At 47.1% G+C, this 19,614-nt stretch overlaps 1 protein-coding gene across 1 annotated transcript in view; it reads left to right on the top strand.

Moving 5' to 3' along the window:
- The window catches only part of MAP3K9 (mitogen-activated protein kinase kinase kinase 9), a 117,824-nt gene extending 113,887 nt beyond the window's left edge, over positions 1-3,937 (top strand). Inside the window, exons 11-12 of the mRNA XM_007942338.2 lie at positions 515-1,315; positions 3,456-3,937. Coding sequence (XP_007940529.1) covers positions 515-1,315; positions 3,456-3,937 — 1,283 coding nt within the window. The remainder of the gene's footprint in view (positions 1-514; positions 1,316-3,455) is intronic.
- The last annotated feature ends 15,677 nt before the right edge of the window (positions 3,938-19,614 follow it).

Raw genomic sequence — 19,614 nt, 5'->3', positions numbered from 1 at the left:
TTCTGGGAAATTTATACTATATTCTGAGGCCCTGTCTCTCTCTCCAGGAAGGAACCAAAGAAGTACGTCAATGTTCAGAGTGCTTCTCTAGAATAAGCACAGTACATGGTGCCCAACCCGTCTCTAGGACACCTAGTTTACCCAGAGATGTGGGACAGGCCTCTCCTACCTCCTTTGTGCTTGGGAAGTCTCTCAACTCTTTAAGCCTCTTTTCCATCTTGTGTGGAGAGTCCTTTTCAATGAAGTAGCAAGTTAGCAGATCCCCTGTTCTGCAACAGAGAACCAGGCTGTGGAATGGAGAGAGACTTCCTCATGTTGGTCAAAGTTGAGTGTAGGGTGTAAAGTCCTGTAGGCTTGATGTCCAGTTCCTTATCCCACCCATCCATCAGACCATTGAGCCTTTGCATCCCTAACACAAACAAGGAAACCTGGGGTTGGAGGGAAGGAGCAGAATCTTGATCTTTGTCCTTTATTCCCATTTTCTATTTCCCCTCCACTCCTCTTATCTCCACAGAGGATGAAGACAGCGAAGGTCCACGGAGTGGGGAGAGTCGTCTACAGCATTCACCCAACCAGTCCTACCTCTGTATCCCATTCCCTCGTGGAGAGGATGGGGATGGCCCCTCCAGTGATGGAGTTCACGAGGAGCCTACCCCAGTCAACTCAGCCACCAGTACCCCTCAGCTGACGCCAACCAATAGCCTCAAACGGGGCGGTGCCCACCACCGCCGCTGCGAGGTGGCTCTGCTCGGCTGTGGGGCTGTTCTTGCAGCCACAGGCCTAGGATTTGATCTGCTGGAAGCTGGCAGGTGCCAGCTGCTTCCCCCTGAGGAGCCCGAGCCACCAGCCCGGGAGGAGAAGAAGAGGCGTGAGGGTCTTTTTCAGAGGGCCAGCCGTCCTCGTCGGAGCACCAGCCCCCCCTCCCGAAAGCTTTTCAAGAAGGAAGAACCCATGCTGTTGTTAGGCGACCCCTCTGCTTCCCTTACACTGCTTTCTCTCTCCTCCATCTCCGAGTGCAACTCTACCCGCTCCCTGCTGCGCTCTGACAGTGATGAGATCGTGGTGTACGAGATGCCCGTCAGCCCGGTCGAGGCACCCCTGGCCGCCTGCACCCACAATCCCCTGGTCAATGTCCGAGTGGAGCGCTTCAAGCGAGACCCTAACCAATCCCTGACTCCCACCCACGTCACCCTTACAGCCCCAGCACAGCCAAGTGGTCATCGGCGGACTCCTTCTGATGGGGCCCTTAAGCCAACGGCTCTCCCAGCCAGCAGAAGCCCCTCCAGCAATGGGTTAAGCCCCAGTGCTGGAGCAGGTGAGTCCCATCCCTCTTCCCCTTCCCCTCCTTGGTGCCTCCCAGGAGAGTGGAGATGTTTGCAGGTACCTCATTTCCTCCCTCCACCTCTGTACTTGAGTGAACTCTGTTCTTCCTTCTGATTCAGCCAAACAAGGAAGTGGTAGCCAGGGCTGGTCCATTTCTTTCTGTCCTGTGCCTTGAGCATCTTCCCTGTGGTGTGAGAAGAAGATAGACAGGTTCTAGGAAGCTTCAAAACCAGGAATCCTGGTTGTTCAGACCCTGGGTCTTAGAGTAGTACAGTGCCTTCAGGGTACAGGAAGGGCAGAAATCCAGCTTCTGGTTATTGCCTGAGGAGGATGTGGAAGTTACCAGGAAGGAATTCTGCATTGCACGTAGGAGGGGTATTTTCTGTCACACAGCTAGGCTCTTGCCTCTCATTATAGCATTAGCACAGACGTGTTCAGAAGGCAAGCTTCTGCCCATTCGTCACACCCTTCAACACTCACCCCCTTACTCACACCTTTAAACCTGGATATGTGTAAATTCTTACACACGGGCATACACTTGCATCTCCATCTGATACCTGATACCTTGTGCATCCTGAGTTGAATATACGTACATTCATCCTAGATGTTTCTCCTCACAACCGTTTGCTCTCTTGTTGTTGTTGTTATGTGCTGTCAAGTCGGACCTGACTCATAGCGAGCCCTCCTTGGGTTTCCGAGGCAGTATAACTACGGAAGTAGATTGCCCTATCTTCCTTCCGAGGAGTGGCTGGTGGGTTTGAACCGCCAGCCTTCTGGTTAGCCGTCAAGTGCCTTAGCCATTATGCTACCAGAGCTCCTGTGCTCTCTAGAAGACCTAAATCTGACTTAGTAACTCTGATCTGGGGCAAGAGAGGCGTAGCAGTAACCCTTTCAATGCAATTTGAGTGTGAATGGTATTGTACCATGTAGCTTCCTTCTCCCTATTTGAGATTTTTTGTTGTATTCAGATATGTGTCTTATTTGGGAACAGAGTCCCTCTGTCACTCATTGTTTTGGTTACCTAGTGCTGCTCTAACAGAAATGGGATGGCTTGAACAAACAAGAGTTTATTCTCTTACAGTTTTGGAGCCCAGAAGTCCAAGTTCAAAGTGCCAGGCTCTAGGGGCTGGGTGAAAGCCCCTTGACCTTGGGCTTTGGCTCTGCCTCTAGCTCCCAGCCCACTGAAGCTGGAGGCTTTCTTCACTCAGGCAGCTGCTGGCTAGGGAGGCTGACAAGCCCAAAGTCAACAAGTAAAAAGGCACAGTTGTGATATTACCAAACCACACGGCAGGCCACTGAATGAAGTCCATTAAAAGTCCCAAGATTGGCAGAGCATGGCAGGCTACTGAATGAAGACTCAGCTACATGCAGGGTTCAAGTGTGTCAAAAAGCTGGAGACCTTCCCCATAGCTGCTGCTTATGTACTGGAAGCAGCCCACATCCCTAAAGCAGCTACTCAGCTGCTCACAGTAGATTCCACCATGGAACTGATTGCCAGTCTCACCATGGGGAATAACTACACCCAGCTGCCCAGCCACTCAACCAGGCCCAGCCAAGTTGGCAACAACTGTAACTACCACACTCATCTTGAGGCCTCTGATACCTAGCTCTGTTCCAGTCACGTGTTTATTAAATGGATGAACAGTGAGTGAATGGACATTCCCTGAAGTCAGGGGTAGCAAGTTTTTTTGGTTAAGGACCAGATAGTAAATATTTTAGGCTTTATGTGTCATGCAATCCCTGTTGTAGCTTTAACTCGGCTGTTGCAGTGCTAAAGTAGATAATATGGAAACGAATAGGAGTGGGTGTCTTCTAATACAACTTTATTTACAAAACAAGTGGCCAGCTGTAGTACAGGTAGTAATTTGCTGACATCTGCCTCAGGTTATTTCGTAAGAGATGTGACTCTGGATGCCCCATTTTTGTTACCAGATGCAAGGACCATAGCCTTCCAGTTCACTCTTACAGCCCCTGTGCCTCCCAACACACTACATGGCATGCAGTAGGTGCCTAATAAACATTTGTTGACCACATGAATAGGGATAATGCAGGGGGTGGGTAGGAACAATGTATATCTGGTTCAGAAACTTGGTACCATCATCTGATGCCTCTCTTTTTTGCCTCTCGACCAGGAATGCTGAAAACCCCCAGCCCTAGCCGAGACCCAGGTGAAGTCCCCCGTCTCCCTGACCCCAATGTGGTCTTTCCCCCAACCCCAAGGCGCTGGAACACACAAGACTCTACCTTGGAGAGACCCAAGACCCTGGAGTTTTTGCCTCGGCCACGTCCTTCTGCCAACCGGCAACGGCTGGACCCTTGGTGGTTTGTGTCCCCCAGCCATGCCCGCAGCGCCTCCCCAGCCAACAGCTCCAGCACAGAGACACCCAGCAACCTGGACTCCTGCTTTGCTAGCAGCAGTAGCACTGTGGAGGAGCGGCCAGGACTCCCAGCCTTGCTCCCCTTCCAGTCAGGGTCGCTACCCCCTGTCGAGCGGACACTTCTGGACCTGGACGCTGAGGGGCAGAGTCAGGACAGCACTGTGCCACTGTGCAGAGCTGAACTGAATACACACAGGCCTGCCCCTTATGAGATCCAGCAAGAGTTCTGGTCTTAGCACGAAAGGGTCAGGGTGGGCAAGGGGGAAGCAGGAGGATGTGGGGAGAGCTGGCTGGCACAGCCCTTTCTCAGAGTTGGACCCCCTGAGATCCAGCCCTACTTCTTGCACTGATAATGCACTTTGAAGATGGAAGGGATGGAAACAGGGCCACTTCAGAGAGTTTCCTGCCCTGCAGGGCCTTTCTCCCCATGTCCACTGGAGGGACTGTGGCCATCAGCTCAGGCTGTGCAGGGGAGGGCGGGTGCGTGCATGTCCCCACCCTCCACAGTCTTCCTCGCCTTTTGGGTGACCCTGTAGTGTCACTCAGCCAAATCAGTCTGCTGTTCCCTCTCCTCAGCCATCTGGGTATGCTCAGAGCTCGTCCAGGTTCCTTTGTTTGCCCTGAGTTCAATCTTCCCAAACCCCAGTATAGGCAGTCCTCGGGTTACAAACGTCCAATTTACATGCAACCTGTAGTTATGAACCAACCCCTGTAAAGCTTGTTATATTAAAAATTTGAGGTGCGTACAATGGTTCATAATAACAAACAGACGCTACTTTGTGTCACACATCAAAGCGTTACTATTACTGTATTTTTATGTTGAAGATGTTTTAGTGTATCTGGAAGTGTTTCTTTAATGCCTTTTATGCACAGAATAGTACACTATATACTAAGACAAATATTTGAGTAACTGATGTTAGATATAAACTGTACCTAACTGATTTGACTTACGTACAATTCGACTTAAAGATAGACTTAGGAACGGAACTCGTTCTTAATGCGGGGACTGCCTATATTGGATGTTCTGTGATTGGTTTTGCTCCTTTTCCACTTCCCCCAACACCATGAATCAAATCTCATTTGGTGTGAGATGTGAGCTTTTCTGTGTCCTAAGTCTTTTCATGCTTCCTGGAGGACTAAAGGCGAGGTGCCCCAGTGTAGGGCTGTAGGAATGAATGGACCTAGCACAACCTGCCTGCACTGCCATGTGCCCCACCTATTTATTTGAGCCTTCAGGTGGTAAGGGGAGCTGTCTCAGTGATAACTGGGAGAAAGGGAAGAGTTAAGAAAGTACAGTCAAGTTGCAGTAAAGAAGGTAACAATCTGTCCTTGTTTCTTCTGGAAACCCTCAGAGAAAGGCAGAAACTAATACCTGTTGAAGGCATCCATCTGCCTACCTGAGGTCAGAACAGGGTCAGACTAGGTTCTGATACAAATATATACTCATCCCAGGAGTGGTTTATTGAGAGACTCATTCACTGGTACCAGTGCTGAAGCCAGAGACAGAGTTCTATGTTGTCCCTTTTGTTGTCTGATCTTTATGTGTTATTCCATTCCCTTAGTCTTTCCTCTGATCTCTGGAATTAGTTGACTTGAAGTTATGTGTTTAACTGATAGCATATCACTGTGCAGCACCAGAATAGCATGTCAGAGTGGGCCCTGGACACTGGGAGTTGGAATTTTGACGTTTCCTTCTCAGCTGAGTCATCCATTTTGTGAAGTAAAATTGAGCCATTAGTAGTATCTTTCTTAAATGAATGTGGTAAAGGGATGATGTTTGTAAGGTGCTTAGTGACCCACTCATGTACAATAGCCTTCAAGTCCCGAGCACTAAATATTGACCAAGGCCTCTCTTGTCTATGTACATAGGCTGCCAATAATATTGGGCTCTGGGCAGGCACAGAAGGACAACAGAAGGCCAGCCCTGGCCTGTGTGAGATTTGGTTCTTTAACTTGAATGTGGAGCTTGTTCTGAAGCTCATGTGTATTGTCACCTGTTCCACTTACTCTGAAGCCTCCTGTGTAATGTGTGGACAGGTGTCTTTATCCAGGAACCACAACTGGAATTAGAGTCCTTAGGTTATTCTCCTCTTCCCTCAAGACTCTAAATGTTGTGTGCTGTCCTTTATTATAGAGTACTGCTCTGGAGATGTTGGAGGCCAGTCTGCAGGTCCCTTGCATCTACTGCCTGGATGCCAGAATGAGGAGAGTTGGTGCACCTGGGACGGGTGGTGAATTTGGTTGCTGTTCTTCCTCTGTAACTGTGAAGTTTTGCCCTAGGGATGGCAAAAGGGTTGGCCTGGGTTGTTAAATGGATTCTTGCTTTATGAGTCAACTAGTGCTTTGGTTCTAGCACTTCACCAAGTCTCGGGTGGGAAGGCACACTGTTGGTTCTGTTGCCTGGGGTTTTATTATTGTATTTCATTTCTCTCTTCTTTGTTCAGCTAAGCCAATAAGGAAGAGAATATTTATTATTATTCAGCTAAGCCAATAAGGAAGAGTGTGCTCCAGCTGCTACACTGTTGTTGTTGGGTGGTGTTAAGTCAGCTTCAACTCGTAGTGACCCTGTATACAACGGAACGGAACTGCCTAACTGTGCACCGTCTTCAAAGTCCTTCCTGCCCTTGCTGTGTTTGAGTGCACTGTTGCGGCCAGTTTGTCCATTCATCTCATTGAGGTTTTCCCTTGTTTTTGTTGGCCCTCTACTTGACCAAACATGAAGTCCTTTTCTAGCACTTGGGCTTGATGAGGAGAAAGTCCATTACCTGCCCTTTCCCTGGGGCCTCTACCACACCATTCCCTAACTCACTGTTGTTGTTGTTGTTGTTGTTGTTTGCCGTCGAGTCGGCCCCGACTCATAGCGACCCCTCCTTGGGTTTCTGAGGCAGTATCAGTACGGAAGTAGGATTGCCCAACCTTCCTTCCGAGGAGTGGCTGGTGGGTTTGAACCGCTAGCCTTCTGGTGAGCAGTCAAGTGCCTTAGGCACTATGCTACCAGAGCTCCTCCCTAACTCACTAACACATCTATAAACCCTTGGCCACACTAAATGGCTCTCTGATGAGGTACAGCCTACAGCTCAGCCTAAATCATTCTGGCTTTGGACGTCACGCTGAGATACTTCTTTTGCCATTTTTTACTTTCTGACATTTTGTTAAGTTTCAGCCATCATTTTTGGAAGTCCTTAGTGTAAACGGAATGATGGTCACCTGTGACTGAGTGAGAGGTTGAACCCAAAGAATGAGTAAAATCTCTTTAGGAAGGGAAGCTGGGTCTTTGCTAATATAAGAAGCAGAAGCAGGGCTATTCCAAAGATAGTGCTGTGAGCATCCATCCTCCATCAAGATGGAGGAGTTACCATCTCTTAAACACAAAAACACACTGCCGTGGAGTCGGACCCAACTCATAGCGACCCCTCCTTGGGTTTCTGAGGCGGTATCACTACGGAAGTAGATTGCCCAGCCTTCCTTCTGGGAAGTGGCTGGTGGGTTTGAATCCGTCAGCCTTCTGGTTAGCAGTCAAATGCCTTAGGCAGCACACCACCAGAGCTCCCTACCATCTCTTAGCTCCTGCTAAATCTCCCAGTCTCTGATGTGTCCCTGCCTGTAGCACTCTCTTTGTGGGGCAAGGCTAGAGACAGGTTAAGGATCTGATATAGTGGCAGGTTTGAGTTGCTTTCTGTCCACTCAGGTTCCTTGCCCTGTGGTTGTGGTCAGCAGCTGTCCTTGAAGCTGTGAATGAAGTGGTAGTAGCCAGCCTTCCTCTTCTCCCTCCCCTCTCTATCCCAGTGACGTTTTCTTTCTGCTTTTGGTAGTGTGCTCACTACATGGAGTGTGGCAATGGTCCTCTCTGCCCCTTCTGGGATCCTTCAGCTCCTACCACCAGATCCAAACTGGAACAGCCTCTGTTTACCCCCTTGGGGATTCAGGCCCTGCCAATTAGATGTCCATGTTATCCTCGTATGTAGATGTCCATGTTATCCTCGTATGTTATTCCCTTGGGGGATGCTCTTAACTTGGCTGGCATCCCTAGGATCTGGTTATAATGATAGTAGTAAGAAGAACAATAATAATATCTTACATTGGGCAACTCAGAATAGTTCTAACCTTTCCTCCTGACCTTGACAAAATTACATCATGTTCATGCTTAAAGATGAAATTTCAAGTGAAGAAAAGTTAAAAAGATGTTTGGACTGATTATTGAGTCAGGCATCTGGCTCTGAGATCTGAACAAGTTAGTCCTATTCCCCGTTTGCTAGGTGACCTTGGGTTTGTCTCTTAGCCTCTCAGATTTCCTTCCTTAAAAAGCGATCAGCACATGCTTCCCTCACAAGGGCAAGGGAGTCTGAATCAGAGAAGGTCAGTGAAGCACCGAGACTCTTGGCCAGCTCCTAGAGGAAGCTTCCTCCATCTTCACAGGAGGAATTGCCTCCAGGGGACTTTCTTTTCTTTTCTTTTTTTCCTTTGTCTTCTCAAAGAGGAGTGATTGGGAGTTGGCTTAGCTTAAGCACGGTCAGGCATGAGCTCTTCTACTGGATGTAAGTAGCACTTGGTGTTTACAAGCTCCCTTCCCTAATTCCTCCACTTGTCAGGCTGATCTTCCTCAGCGTTTGTGTCTTGTTGGTGTTAGCTGCCATCAAGTCAGCCCCCTACACACACAGTCACTGCGACCCCACGAACAGTGGATGAAATGCTGCCAGTCCTGTCCCATCTCCATGACAGGTTGTGGCCTGAACCATTACTGTCATAAGGTTTTCATTGGCTGATTTTTCAGAAATAGAGTACCAGGCCTTTTCCTACTCCATCTTTGTCTAGAAGCTCTGTGAAAACCCGTTGAACATCATAGCAACACACAAGCCTCCGCTGACAGACAGGTCGTGGCTGCACATGAGGTGTGTTGTCCAGGAATCAGACAAACCCAGGTCACCCAGATGGAGGGCAAGAATTTTACCACTAAACCACCAGTGCCTCATTTGAGTCTTACAAAGGAGGAGATGGGAGACGGGGAGGTTGGTGGCAACATCAGAAAGACAAGTTTGGTCTCTCTCATTTCCCAAAGTCTGATTTATTTAGAGCTTGAAATCAGGCCAGTTCCTGGAAGAATTTTTGGGAAGGATATCCCCTCACCCTTGGGACATGTGCCATGGTGTGGGGTTCCTAGTAAGGCCCCTTTTAACCTCAGGCCACTGTTCAGGGATACAAGACACCCCAAGAGAGTCTAGACGGCCTGACATCATGTTAAAACTCCAAAGTCCCTACATTGGAGCCCCTCCCCCCACCATGATGAGAAGGAAGACACTTCTCTGAGGATCCCTAACTCTTCAGGCACACTTTGAACAAAGAAAAGAGCAATGAAAAAAGCCCTTCTGTGCTTGTCAGACCTTAACCTCTCCTCATTTGGTTGAGCCTGTGCCTTTGAGTCAGGTGTGTGATATCCTTGTCAAGCAGATCAGAAACACTTTCTGTCTCTCCAAGGATTTGGGGGGAGAAGCAGGTTGCTGCCATTTTGGCAGTGCCAGGCTTTTCACTGATGGCTCTGCCAGAGTTTGTAGGCCTGAGAAAGTGGGTCAGAGGTGAAAGCAACATCCAACACATTGTGATCATAAATAAGGATGGCGGCAAAAGGAGGCTTGTGACTTGAGGTGCCCACGTACCAGTGTGAATTTGCCACATCTCTTCCCCTCTCTGGACCTCAGAAGCCCAAATAGGAACTGGGAATGGCACTGCCTTCTCTACCTGAACCATGAAGCCCTTCTGACTTTAAAAGTTTTGTTCCAGGAACCCCCAAGTCCAATACTGATAAGCAGCACCTTGCTAGATTGCTTCCCTTTGTGGAAAAAAATACTTTGTGTAAACATATGTATATTTGTAGGTCAAAAGCAGTCAAATATTGGCAATTTTATATAGTTCAAGCTAATAGACCATCTGCCTCTTCCCTTAGCCTCAGGCCTGAAGAAAACCTTTCCTTGTTAGAATAGGTTGTTAGGAACACATCCTATATATGTCTCTTCTTTCAAACAAATCAGTGTTTTTCTATATCAGGAATTCAGATGACTAAAAATCCACTCAAGAAAGGAAACCCATTGCTGCTGGGGAGTTCTCGCTCCCCAGCTTTCCCAGACTTGCTTTCCTGGAGCTCACCTGGACTCTTGCTAATTAAGGCTGATTAACAGAGCATAGAAGCCTGATTTCCCTAATTTGCCTCACCCAGTCCTGGGCTTCTGATTGGCTGTGCAGGCCACGTGAGTCTCATTGACCTCAGACAGTACCCAGGTGAGATACTGACACTCAGGACCTACCGTTTCCTTGGTCCACTTTCTGTCTTGGGCCCTCGAAGTGTCCTGGTAGTGCCCTGGCTTTCCCTGGACAGCCCAGATTCTCTGGCGGGCTTGCTTCTGTGTGTGGGGCTCGGTGTCCTTGAGAAGCCTCTTAGCCAGTAGGACTGGTCTGTCAAGATTCTTACTATCTGTGGTTCCCTGCACCAAGCCTGCTTTTGGCTTTAACTCAAGATTACAGCTAGAAAGAGCGAGGAACCTTAAGGCCCAGCTGGTTTCCAGAGTCCGCAAGTTTTTCCACACCTCTCTTTGTTTTCCTTGGAAGCAGTGGGGCCTTTCCCCAGACCTGTAAATCCCCACCACCTGCTTTGACTAGTCTGATTGGCAGGTATGGACATAGCCACTAAATAGGTCTCTCAGGACAGAACACGAGAATACAATTCCAAGGGTTCAAAGACAGGCCTTTCCTACTGGGACCTGTGGGATGGACATCTGGAAATTCTGAACCCAGAAGTCGGAATGGTGAGTGAAGGCCCCGTGGACATGGAGTTCTTTGCTCTATCACTCACTCAAGTCCAAGGCCAGGTTTTAGGGGTAATATGTTTTCCACATTCCTGAAATTCATCACATCTATATACCTGCTGTCTTAGTTCTCTAATTTGCTGTAACAATACCACAAGTGGATGGCTTTAACATACTTATTTTCTCACAGTTTAGGAGGTCAGAGGTAGAAATTCAGAGCACTGGCGCTGGGGGCAGGCTTCCTCTGTTGGCTCTGGAGAAAGGTCCTGTCTCTTCAGTTTCTGTTTCTGGGTGATCTTCACATGGCTTGGCCCGATCTCCCCCCCCACCCCCTTCTCTGTTCTGCTCATTTGTTTAATTCCTTTTCTATTTCAAGAGATTGACTCAACATAACCCTGTGATGACAAATCCTGCCTCATTAACATAACAAAGACAACCCATTCCCAAATGAGATGATAACTACAAGGTTAGGATTTACAATACATATTTTTTGGGAACATGAGTCAGTCCATAACATCTGCCCAGACAGATGCTGACTATTTGAAATTCTGGTATTTTTCATCATTATGGATTTTTCATTTTTATTAGAAAAATGTTACATTGAAATATTATTTACCTTGATTATTGACTTTTTGACATCACCATGGTTTTTGCAGATGTCTCCCTCACTTTTTAGCCTTCCCTGCCTGCCCCTCATTTGGACCTGAGAACGGGCTTAGATGTAACTGGGAAGTAGGTTTTAGCGAACCTTTCATCTCTAATTCTTGCCCTTTCCCTCTAGTCCTGAGTAAGATGGCAGCTCTCTGGGGATGTTTGCTTTTACATTGTAGTGTGTTGACTTACAACAGTGACACATCTAAGATGGTTTTCCTGCGTCTTTAACTTTGCACCTGTAGCATGGCTATGACTGTTCCTTGATGTTTGCTAGCTTCCTTGCAGGATCTCTGAAAATGGACCACTTGGAAAGTGTATGTGTTTTAAGAGCATGGCGAGCAATTACAGTAGAAAGGATCCTTTGGATTCTCATCTTAAACCTCTTTGGGACATCTTTTCATTTCAGGAGATGTGACTAAATCTCATTTATTCCTTCCCAGGCTGAAGGGAGGCCTCTTTACTCCCTCCCTAGGGAACAAGAGCAGCGTTTCTAGCACTGAACCTTCAGAAACGTCAGCCACTGATGTCACCTACACCTACAAAGTCATTGCCACTACCTTTTAGTATTCTCTGCCATCATCATCATTATTTCATTCTCATGGTTTATCTCTACCTCTAGTTTCAGAAACCGTGCTGGCTATGGCTCTTATCTTCATCACGATCAGAGTGTGTGGCCTGGGTTTATTCTGAGCCTAGGTATGGGGACTAACAGTAAATTCTAAGGGTCTATTCTATCTTCTATATTTCTTCCAGGGGTTAATGTTCATATATTTTTGACCCCTCACAATAATTCTGGTAGATGGACATTATCTCCATCGAGTAATATGGAATGAGGCTCAGACGGTCCTGCAGTTTGCCCAAAGTGACATAGCTAGTATGCAATGTTGGCTCCACTGAGACGCATTTCTAGGGCGCTGTTTAGAAGCCCTGGGATAAAATAGCTTAGCCCACTTAGGCTTTGTGCTCACTCTTTGTCCAAAGAGCAGTTATTTTCCCTTGACTCATCCATCAACAATAAGTATGACTAGAGACAATGAGCGGGACTTGTGACCTCTGCTCCTGGCCACTTTCTTCTCCATCATTTCCTTTTGGTGAGTTTTCAGGGCTCTGTACCACATGGGGATTGAATGTGTCTGTCCTCCTGCTCTACTCCCAGCACCAGTGCTAATGGCCGATGGGCCGGCCTCTGTGTCCAGCCCTCAGTTGCCCCAGTATCACTCTATACCACAGCTCCAACCCCCTTTTCCTCCCACTCCCGAGTTTGGAAGCCTTATTGTAGCTCATTCCTCCCCCTTAGGAACTTGAATTCAGGCTTTTGCCTTTTTCATGTTGAGCCACATGCCCTTGGTACCTACTCAGTTGTAGCAAAGAAGGAGGAGATGAGCTTATTTTCTCCTCTATTGTCACTCACTACCTATTCTCTCACATATACAAACACAGAGCTTGTAGTCTAAGATAGTATCTTTTAGAGGATTAAGGAAAGAAGTTGGAGATGGGTTATACTTAGAAAAGCTTTCTTTGGGATTTTCCTTCTCCTTAGAACCTTTGAGTCTAAGTAAAGTGAAAGAGTTCACCTATGTGTTTGTTTTGTTCCTCTGTAATTAGCTACTAGTTTTCATCCCTAGACGTGCCCTGCTTCAATGTCCTGTCCACACTTATTGTCCCTGTGTCCTTAAATTCTCATTTTGCTTTGGGATTTAAGTTATTCTGTGTTGTCAACAATATTTAAAAATAGAAAAGCCCTGAAGGAAGCTTATCAGGTTCTTTTCTTTGGCTTTTTTTTTTTTCTTCCTCCAAGGTACTGTAAATTATCAACTAGGGATGCCAAGCAGGCTTGGTTCAATGGCTACACCTCTTATCGTATTACAGTGTAATGCTGATCTTAGCCTGGTCTCGACGCCAGAGCACACAGACTTGAATAAAACTGTTAAAACAATGACTTCTGGGTCACCGTGGTACTTTGTAAAGTTGCCCTTTCCCATCTTAATTAAACCAGATATCCAGCTAACTGGGTTGTTCCTAAGAAATTTCCACACATAGGGGGGAAAAAAATAACTGTGGAGGGTGAGCTGGATATGCTGTGGGAAAAAGAGGTTGGGGTTGTAGAGCCCCAGCCGGGCTGTGGTGGCCTTTCTGAAACATGGTGCTGAAGGCCCTGCCCCTATGTCAGTCCCTTCCTACGGTTGATTTTCATGCAGGTCATGGTTTGGACTTTCCAGAGCCACTAGCAAGTGTGTGCTGTCTTGTATGCCCTACCACTCTGCACCCTGACCTTCCTGGTGGAGTTGTGAATGAGGCTAAGGGAATAAACATGAATGGAGCTGTAGATACATAGACAAGATTTGCCACTGTGAGTCATGGATTCTTGGGGTCCTAGTACTCTTCACGGCACTTGTTAGCTCTGTGACCTTGGGCAAGTCATTTGACCTTTCTGGGCCTTTTCTGGAGCAAGCTGATCTCAAAGCAGCCTTTGTGTCCTCACTTTCTGTTACTCTGTGCTGGGCAGGGGTGAGGATGGAAGCAGACAGGAAGAATCTTGTTTGAGGTCGTTCCCAAGTCCTCTGTTTTGTCCTGCAGCAGCTTTTGGAAGGATGGCTGCTGAACTTACGTATCAAGACAGCCTCATGCTTTTGAGACCTTTCATTTTACTCCTTACCTGTCAGTCTTCTCCTGTGCCGCCTGGGGAGGAGGGTCTGAGAGGTAGGGTTCTGTGCTGGCTGCTTAGATGTGAGGGGGATGCTGACCTTTTGCTGAACCTCCAGGAAGGTTTGACCACAGTCCAGATAACCTTTGTAAAGCAAACTGGACAAAGATGGGAAACTGACCACACTCTTTGCTGGAGAGGATGCTATGAGAGATGCCCAAGAGTTGCTAGGATGTCTATACATTGCTGCTTGCTTCTGGAAAGCAGTTTGGCAATGTGGCATTAAAAACTGTAACATGGGCTCAGCCATTGCATAACTAGCTACAATAAGCCAAAAACTGTGCTGAGATTGACCTGCACTGACTCATTTACACCTATCTCCACATCTCTTTTAGTGTCGAAAACAAGGCTCAGAGGGTCAAGTTAATGTGCCCAAGACCACACAAATAGTAAATAGTAGAGCTGGCAAATAGCAGAGCTGGGATTTTAACCCAGGGTATCTCATTTTACCATCTGTCTTTGTATCATAAGAACGAGTCAATGAAGACAAAGATGTGCCTACAAGTCATCCTAACATTCAGTGGCTACAGATCCAAACAAGGTTTTGTTAGTCCACCTTCTTCCTCAGGCAGCATAGAATCTGTGAAAGTGAGAGCAGGAAGGCCTACTTTACAAACTAGAAATAGTCTAAGTGCCCAATTACAGGGTGTTGGGTGAACTCCATCTCTTTGCAAGGCATTTATTGAGCACCTTCTATGTGCCAGGTGCCAAGCTGGTCACTGGAGAGTCAGGTCATTTAGACAGAGGTCTGGTGGGAGTGATGGAAAATGAAATCTGTTTGCTACAATGTAGTCAGTGTTCTGATAGGGTCTGGGGAGCACTGTGGACAGGAGGTAGCCTGAGCTGAGGCTTCACAGAAGGCTTCATGGAGAAGACGACAGCTGAGCTGAGTCCTACAGGATGGAGGGGAATACAAGGACATGAAACAGTCCCTCTCAAACAAACAGCACACTCTGACTCCTGCTCTTTTGAAAGTGACCCCTTGTGATCCCTCACCCTACGTTCCTATCTCAGTTCATGATACAACTGTATGAAATGTTATGTAGCTGTTAAAATTATTCAAGAAGAATGAAGGAAATAGAAAATGTTCACAATAAAGTAAAAGAAAAAGCAAGATACCAAAAACTTCAAAAATAGTTCGATCCCAACCATATACATAAAATATATTTTCTCCCCTTTCAATCTTATTTTTTTAAAATACACAATTGACAGGCATACAGAAAAGTGTGAAAGTCAATCATTGTTATTTTTGTGGGGAGATGTTATGGATTTATTTTATTTTTCAAACTTTTAACAATAAATATGTTTTATATTCAGCAAAATGATGGCGAAATTGTGGTTAATGTGCTCAGCTGCTTTCTGAAAGTACCCAGGTTCAAGTCTACCCAGATGTGCCTTGGAAGAAAGTCCTGGTGATCTTCTTCCAAAACATCGGCCACTGAAAACCCTACAGAGCAGTGTCACTCTGACACACATCAGGCCTCCATGAGTCAGAGTTGACAGCAACTGGTTTCCACCCCCCCGCCCCATGATACCAGGTTCCTCTGCAGATGTTCGAGAGGCTTGGACCCCTTGCTCCAAGACTGCCTCCTTCCCTGAGCAGTACAGCCTGACTCCAGAAGCCCTGCACATGGAAGGTAGAACTGGATCCAGATCTAACTGGATCTGGCTTTCCAGTACTAATGGAATCTCCCACTTGTTTTCTCATCCCTTTCCCCCAACTGAGAGATGGTGCTGGATTGGTGAGTTGCCTGCAGAATGCAGGCAGTACCCAGTGAGACACATGAATAGAGAAAGTTTTAAAGACAGAAGTACTGTGCAGGTCTCCTAGAGGCCATAGCTGTAACACGTACACACATCCTCCATGAAAGGAGCTGGGCAGGGCCCAGGTCCACCACACCCTGTTTACTTGCCTAAGGAATGTGCTTCATTCAAGGCTGGGCCTGGTGTCCTAATCCTCTGAGCCCTCTGGTTCCTGCCCAATCTAGTCCAACCAGCTCAAGTTGAAGAACATGATTTGGCATGGGGTGGGAGCAGGGGGTGGGGGCAGGCATCACCTCTGCTGTTCTGCCTGCCCCTCCTCTCAAACAGTGGTCACACTGGTGCCATCCAATCAGGAGGGGCTGTTGTGCAGTTTCAATGGCAGGCATTGGAGACTTCTTTGTGATAAGGAGAGTGGAAAGAGGAGAGGGTTGGGACAGAAAATCAGCCCTAGGAAAAAAACTTACAGAACACAAGTCTGATCATGCCCTACCCCAATGTCCATAGAAAAAGGTAAATGCTTTAGCATACTCTTGAGGTCCCTTTATGCTCTGGTCCCAGACTATCTTTGCAAACTTACTACAATTTCCTTGCCCTAGCTAACCAGAAGGCTGGCAGTTCAAACCCACCAGCCACTCTCAGAAGAAAGATTGGGCAATCTAAGGAGCATTAGATTGTTGTTGTTGTTGTTATGTGCCGTCGAGTCGGCCCCAACTCATAGCGACCCCCCTTGGGTTTCTGAGGCAGTATCACTACGGAAGTAGGATTGCCCAACCTTCCTTCCGAGGAGTGGCCGGTGGGTTTGAACCGCCAGCCTTCTGGTTAGCAGTCAAGTGCTTTAGCCACTAGGCTACCAGAGCTCCTTAGAGCATTAGATTAGGCATAAGGTATCCCTAGTGATACCACCTCAGAAACCCAAGGAGGGGTCGCTATGAGTTGGATCCTACTCAATGGCAATGAGTTTGGTTTTTTGGTTTTAGCCTTTTCCTACCCCTAAAACTGTACACATCTGTTCTGGTTACCTAGTGCTGCTCTGACAGGAATATACCACAAATGGGATGGCCTTAACAAACAGGAGTTTATTCTTACAATTTGGAGGCTTTAAGTCCAAGTTCAAAGCACCAGGCTCTAAAGGCTGGGTCAAAGCCCCTCAACCTTGCGTTGCAGCTCGGCCTCCTGCTCCTGGCCCACTGAAGCCAGAGGCTATTCTTCTCTCAGCTGTTGGCTGCTGAGACTAACAAACTCAAGGTTGACAAATAAAAAGGCTCAGTTCCAATGTTACCAAACCACATGGCAGGCCATTAATTCAAGTCTCTTAAAAGTCCCAAGGTCAGCAGAGCATGGCAGGCTGCTGAACAATGACATGGCTACATGCAGGGTTCAAGCGTGCCATAGGCTAGAGACCATTCCCAAGGCTTCTCCTTACATACAGGAAGCAGCTGTAAAGCATCCCTAAAGCAGCTACTCAGCTGCTTGTGGTAGATCCCACCATGGAGTTTATTGCCAATCTCATCATGGGGAATAACTACCACCAGCTGCCCAGCCACTCAACCAGGCCCAACCAAGCTGACACACAACTTTAACTACCACAACTTGTTTGCTTCCTGTAAGACTTGATCTTTCTGGAATGGAGATCTGCTTGAGAAACCATTATGCTCCTTATGAACAGATGCTCTCTGGTTACATACCCAGATGTCTAGGTGTAACCTAATCAAGTGGTCACCAAATTAAGTTATTTCAGTTTGGGGAGAGAGGGCAATGTAGAGTTAGGAAGGAGAAAGAGGGAAAGAGAAGACAGGGATAGCGATGGGATTCTGCCCTCAGAAGATCACAGTTTCCTGGTGAGATCAAATACTCGTGGGTGGACTAGACAATGCTTACACGGCACCATGGAGACACACACGGAAGGAAGGAAGGAAGTCTTAAGGACCATGGCCAGTGAGATGTGGTCAGTTAAAGAGACACTGACTCCCCATCCTGTTCCATGCTTCACTCATCATCCCACCATCCATCTAATAAATACTTATTGAAAGCCTACTCTGTCCTGGGAGAAAAGATGTGACTTTGAAGACTAAGGTGCACCTAATGCTAACTAACCATGATATTGCCAGTTGCTTGATATGCATCTGAAAGCTGAACAGTGAATAACAATGAAAAAGAGTTGATACCTTTGAATTGTGTTGGTGAAGAATACCATGGACTGCCAGAAGAATGAACGAATCTGTCCTGAAAGAAGTGCAGCTGGAATGCTCCTTAGAAACAAGAATGGCCAGACTTCATCTCACCTACTTTGGTCATGTTGTCAGGAGGGACCATTCCCTGGAGAAGGATGTCATGCTTGGTAAAGTGGAGGGTCAGCGATGAGGGAGGGGATTCTCACTGAGAAGGACTGACACAGTGGCTGCGATGATGGGCTCAAGCACAGCAAGGATTGTGAGGATCACACACAACTGGGCAGTGTTTCCTTCTGTTGTGCATAGGGTCACTATGAGTCAGAGCCATCTCGATGGCACCTAACAACAACAACTCTGTTCTGGGATTCAATGTGACTGACAAAGTCCAGTTCTGTTCCGTTCCAGGCAGGCCAACAAATGAAGCACTCTTAGACAATACTATGTGGTAGGGCACTCAAATGATTGGAGAGGCATGCTCCATTGAAGGGCATTCACTTTGAAAAACCAGTAATGTTTAAACACTTCACCTCCATATTTTAAGACTCCTGAGAGTGAATGAGGCAGAAAATGACTCCTGCCTTTTTGTAGTTTACCATCTAGTGGGGGAAATCAGGTAAGGCAACAGATAATTAGAGTATCAAGAGATGGTGTGTGGTGTGAGTGTTTATGTGTAAAAAGGGATGGGAAGTGATATCTAGTTTAGGACCTGAAAGATGAGTAAGATTGAAATAGTCAACTGGGTGGTGGTGGTAATGGGATTCCAAGTATTGGGTTCAACCCACGGACAGGGGATTTTTATCCTCTGCCAGCTTGCTAGTCCCTGGGTGGTGCAGATAATTAAGGGCTCACCTATAAGCTGGCAATTCGACCTACCCAGAGGCACCTTGGGAGACAGGCCTGACCATTTACTCCTGAAAGAAGAAAGCTATGAAGGAAACCCTATGAAGCAGTTCTGCTCTGCAGACATGGGGTCACCGTAAGTTGGGATAAATTTGAAAGCAGCTAACAACAGTTACAAGGAGCTCTGGTAGCATAATGTCTAAGGCACTTGACTGCTAACCAGAAAGCTGGGTTCAAACCCACCAGCCACTCCTCGGAAGGAAGATGGGGCAATCTACTTCCATAGTGACACCGCCTCGGAAACCCAAGGAGGAGTCACTATGAGTTGGGTCCGACTCGACAGCACATAACAACAACAGTCACCCTCTTAGATGTACCTCCTCATTTCTCACCTCACAGGGCACTTTGTTCTTGCAGACTTTTCTTTATCATAAGGATTAGAGTTAGGTGATAACTGGGAGAAAAGACGAAAGAATACGTTTTTGCACAGGTGAGAGGTGGAGTGGGTGTTTCCAGCTGGGTTCCACCTGTGCTGTTTAATTGACCCTGGAGAAGAAACTTCTAATGGGGACTCAGAAAAAGGGTATGAGCAATGGAAAAAGGCATGTAGGGTGAGGGGTTTAGGAGATGGGTTGCAGGCATGGAGGATCTTTTCTTTGACTCCAAATCTAAGCAAATGACATTAAAGTCCGAATATAATAGTCCTTACTTCCTTTGTCCTACAGCCCACATTGGGAGATCTGGCCCACGGCTGTTAAATCCATCAAGTCGATTTTGACTTACAGCCAATCCATGTGACAGAGTAGAACTGCCTTAGGATTTTCTTGGCTGTAATCTTTATGGAAACAGATCACCAGGTCTTTCTCCCACAGAGCCAATGGGTAGGTTCGAACCACCAACCTTTCAGTTAGCAGCCAAGAGCTTAACAATTTGCACCATCCTGGCTCCTTTGTTGACCCACTAGAGTAATAGTGTGGCCCTTAGAT

The sequence above is a fragment of the Orycteropus afer genome, unplaced genomic scaffold (genome assembly GCF_000298275.1).
Source record: "Orycteropus afer afer isolate SDZICR_OR568_19922 unplaced genomic scaffold, OryAfe1.0 scaffold00088, whole genome shotgun sequence".
Taxonomy (NCBI): Eukaryota; Metazoa; Chordata; class Mammalia; order Tubulidentata; family Orycteropodidae; genus Orycteropus; species Orycteropus afer.
Note: the sequence above shows the minus strand (reverse complement) of the source record. Positions and strands in the feature narration are given on the sequence as shown.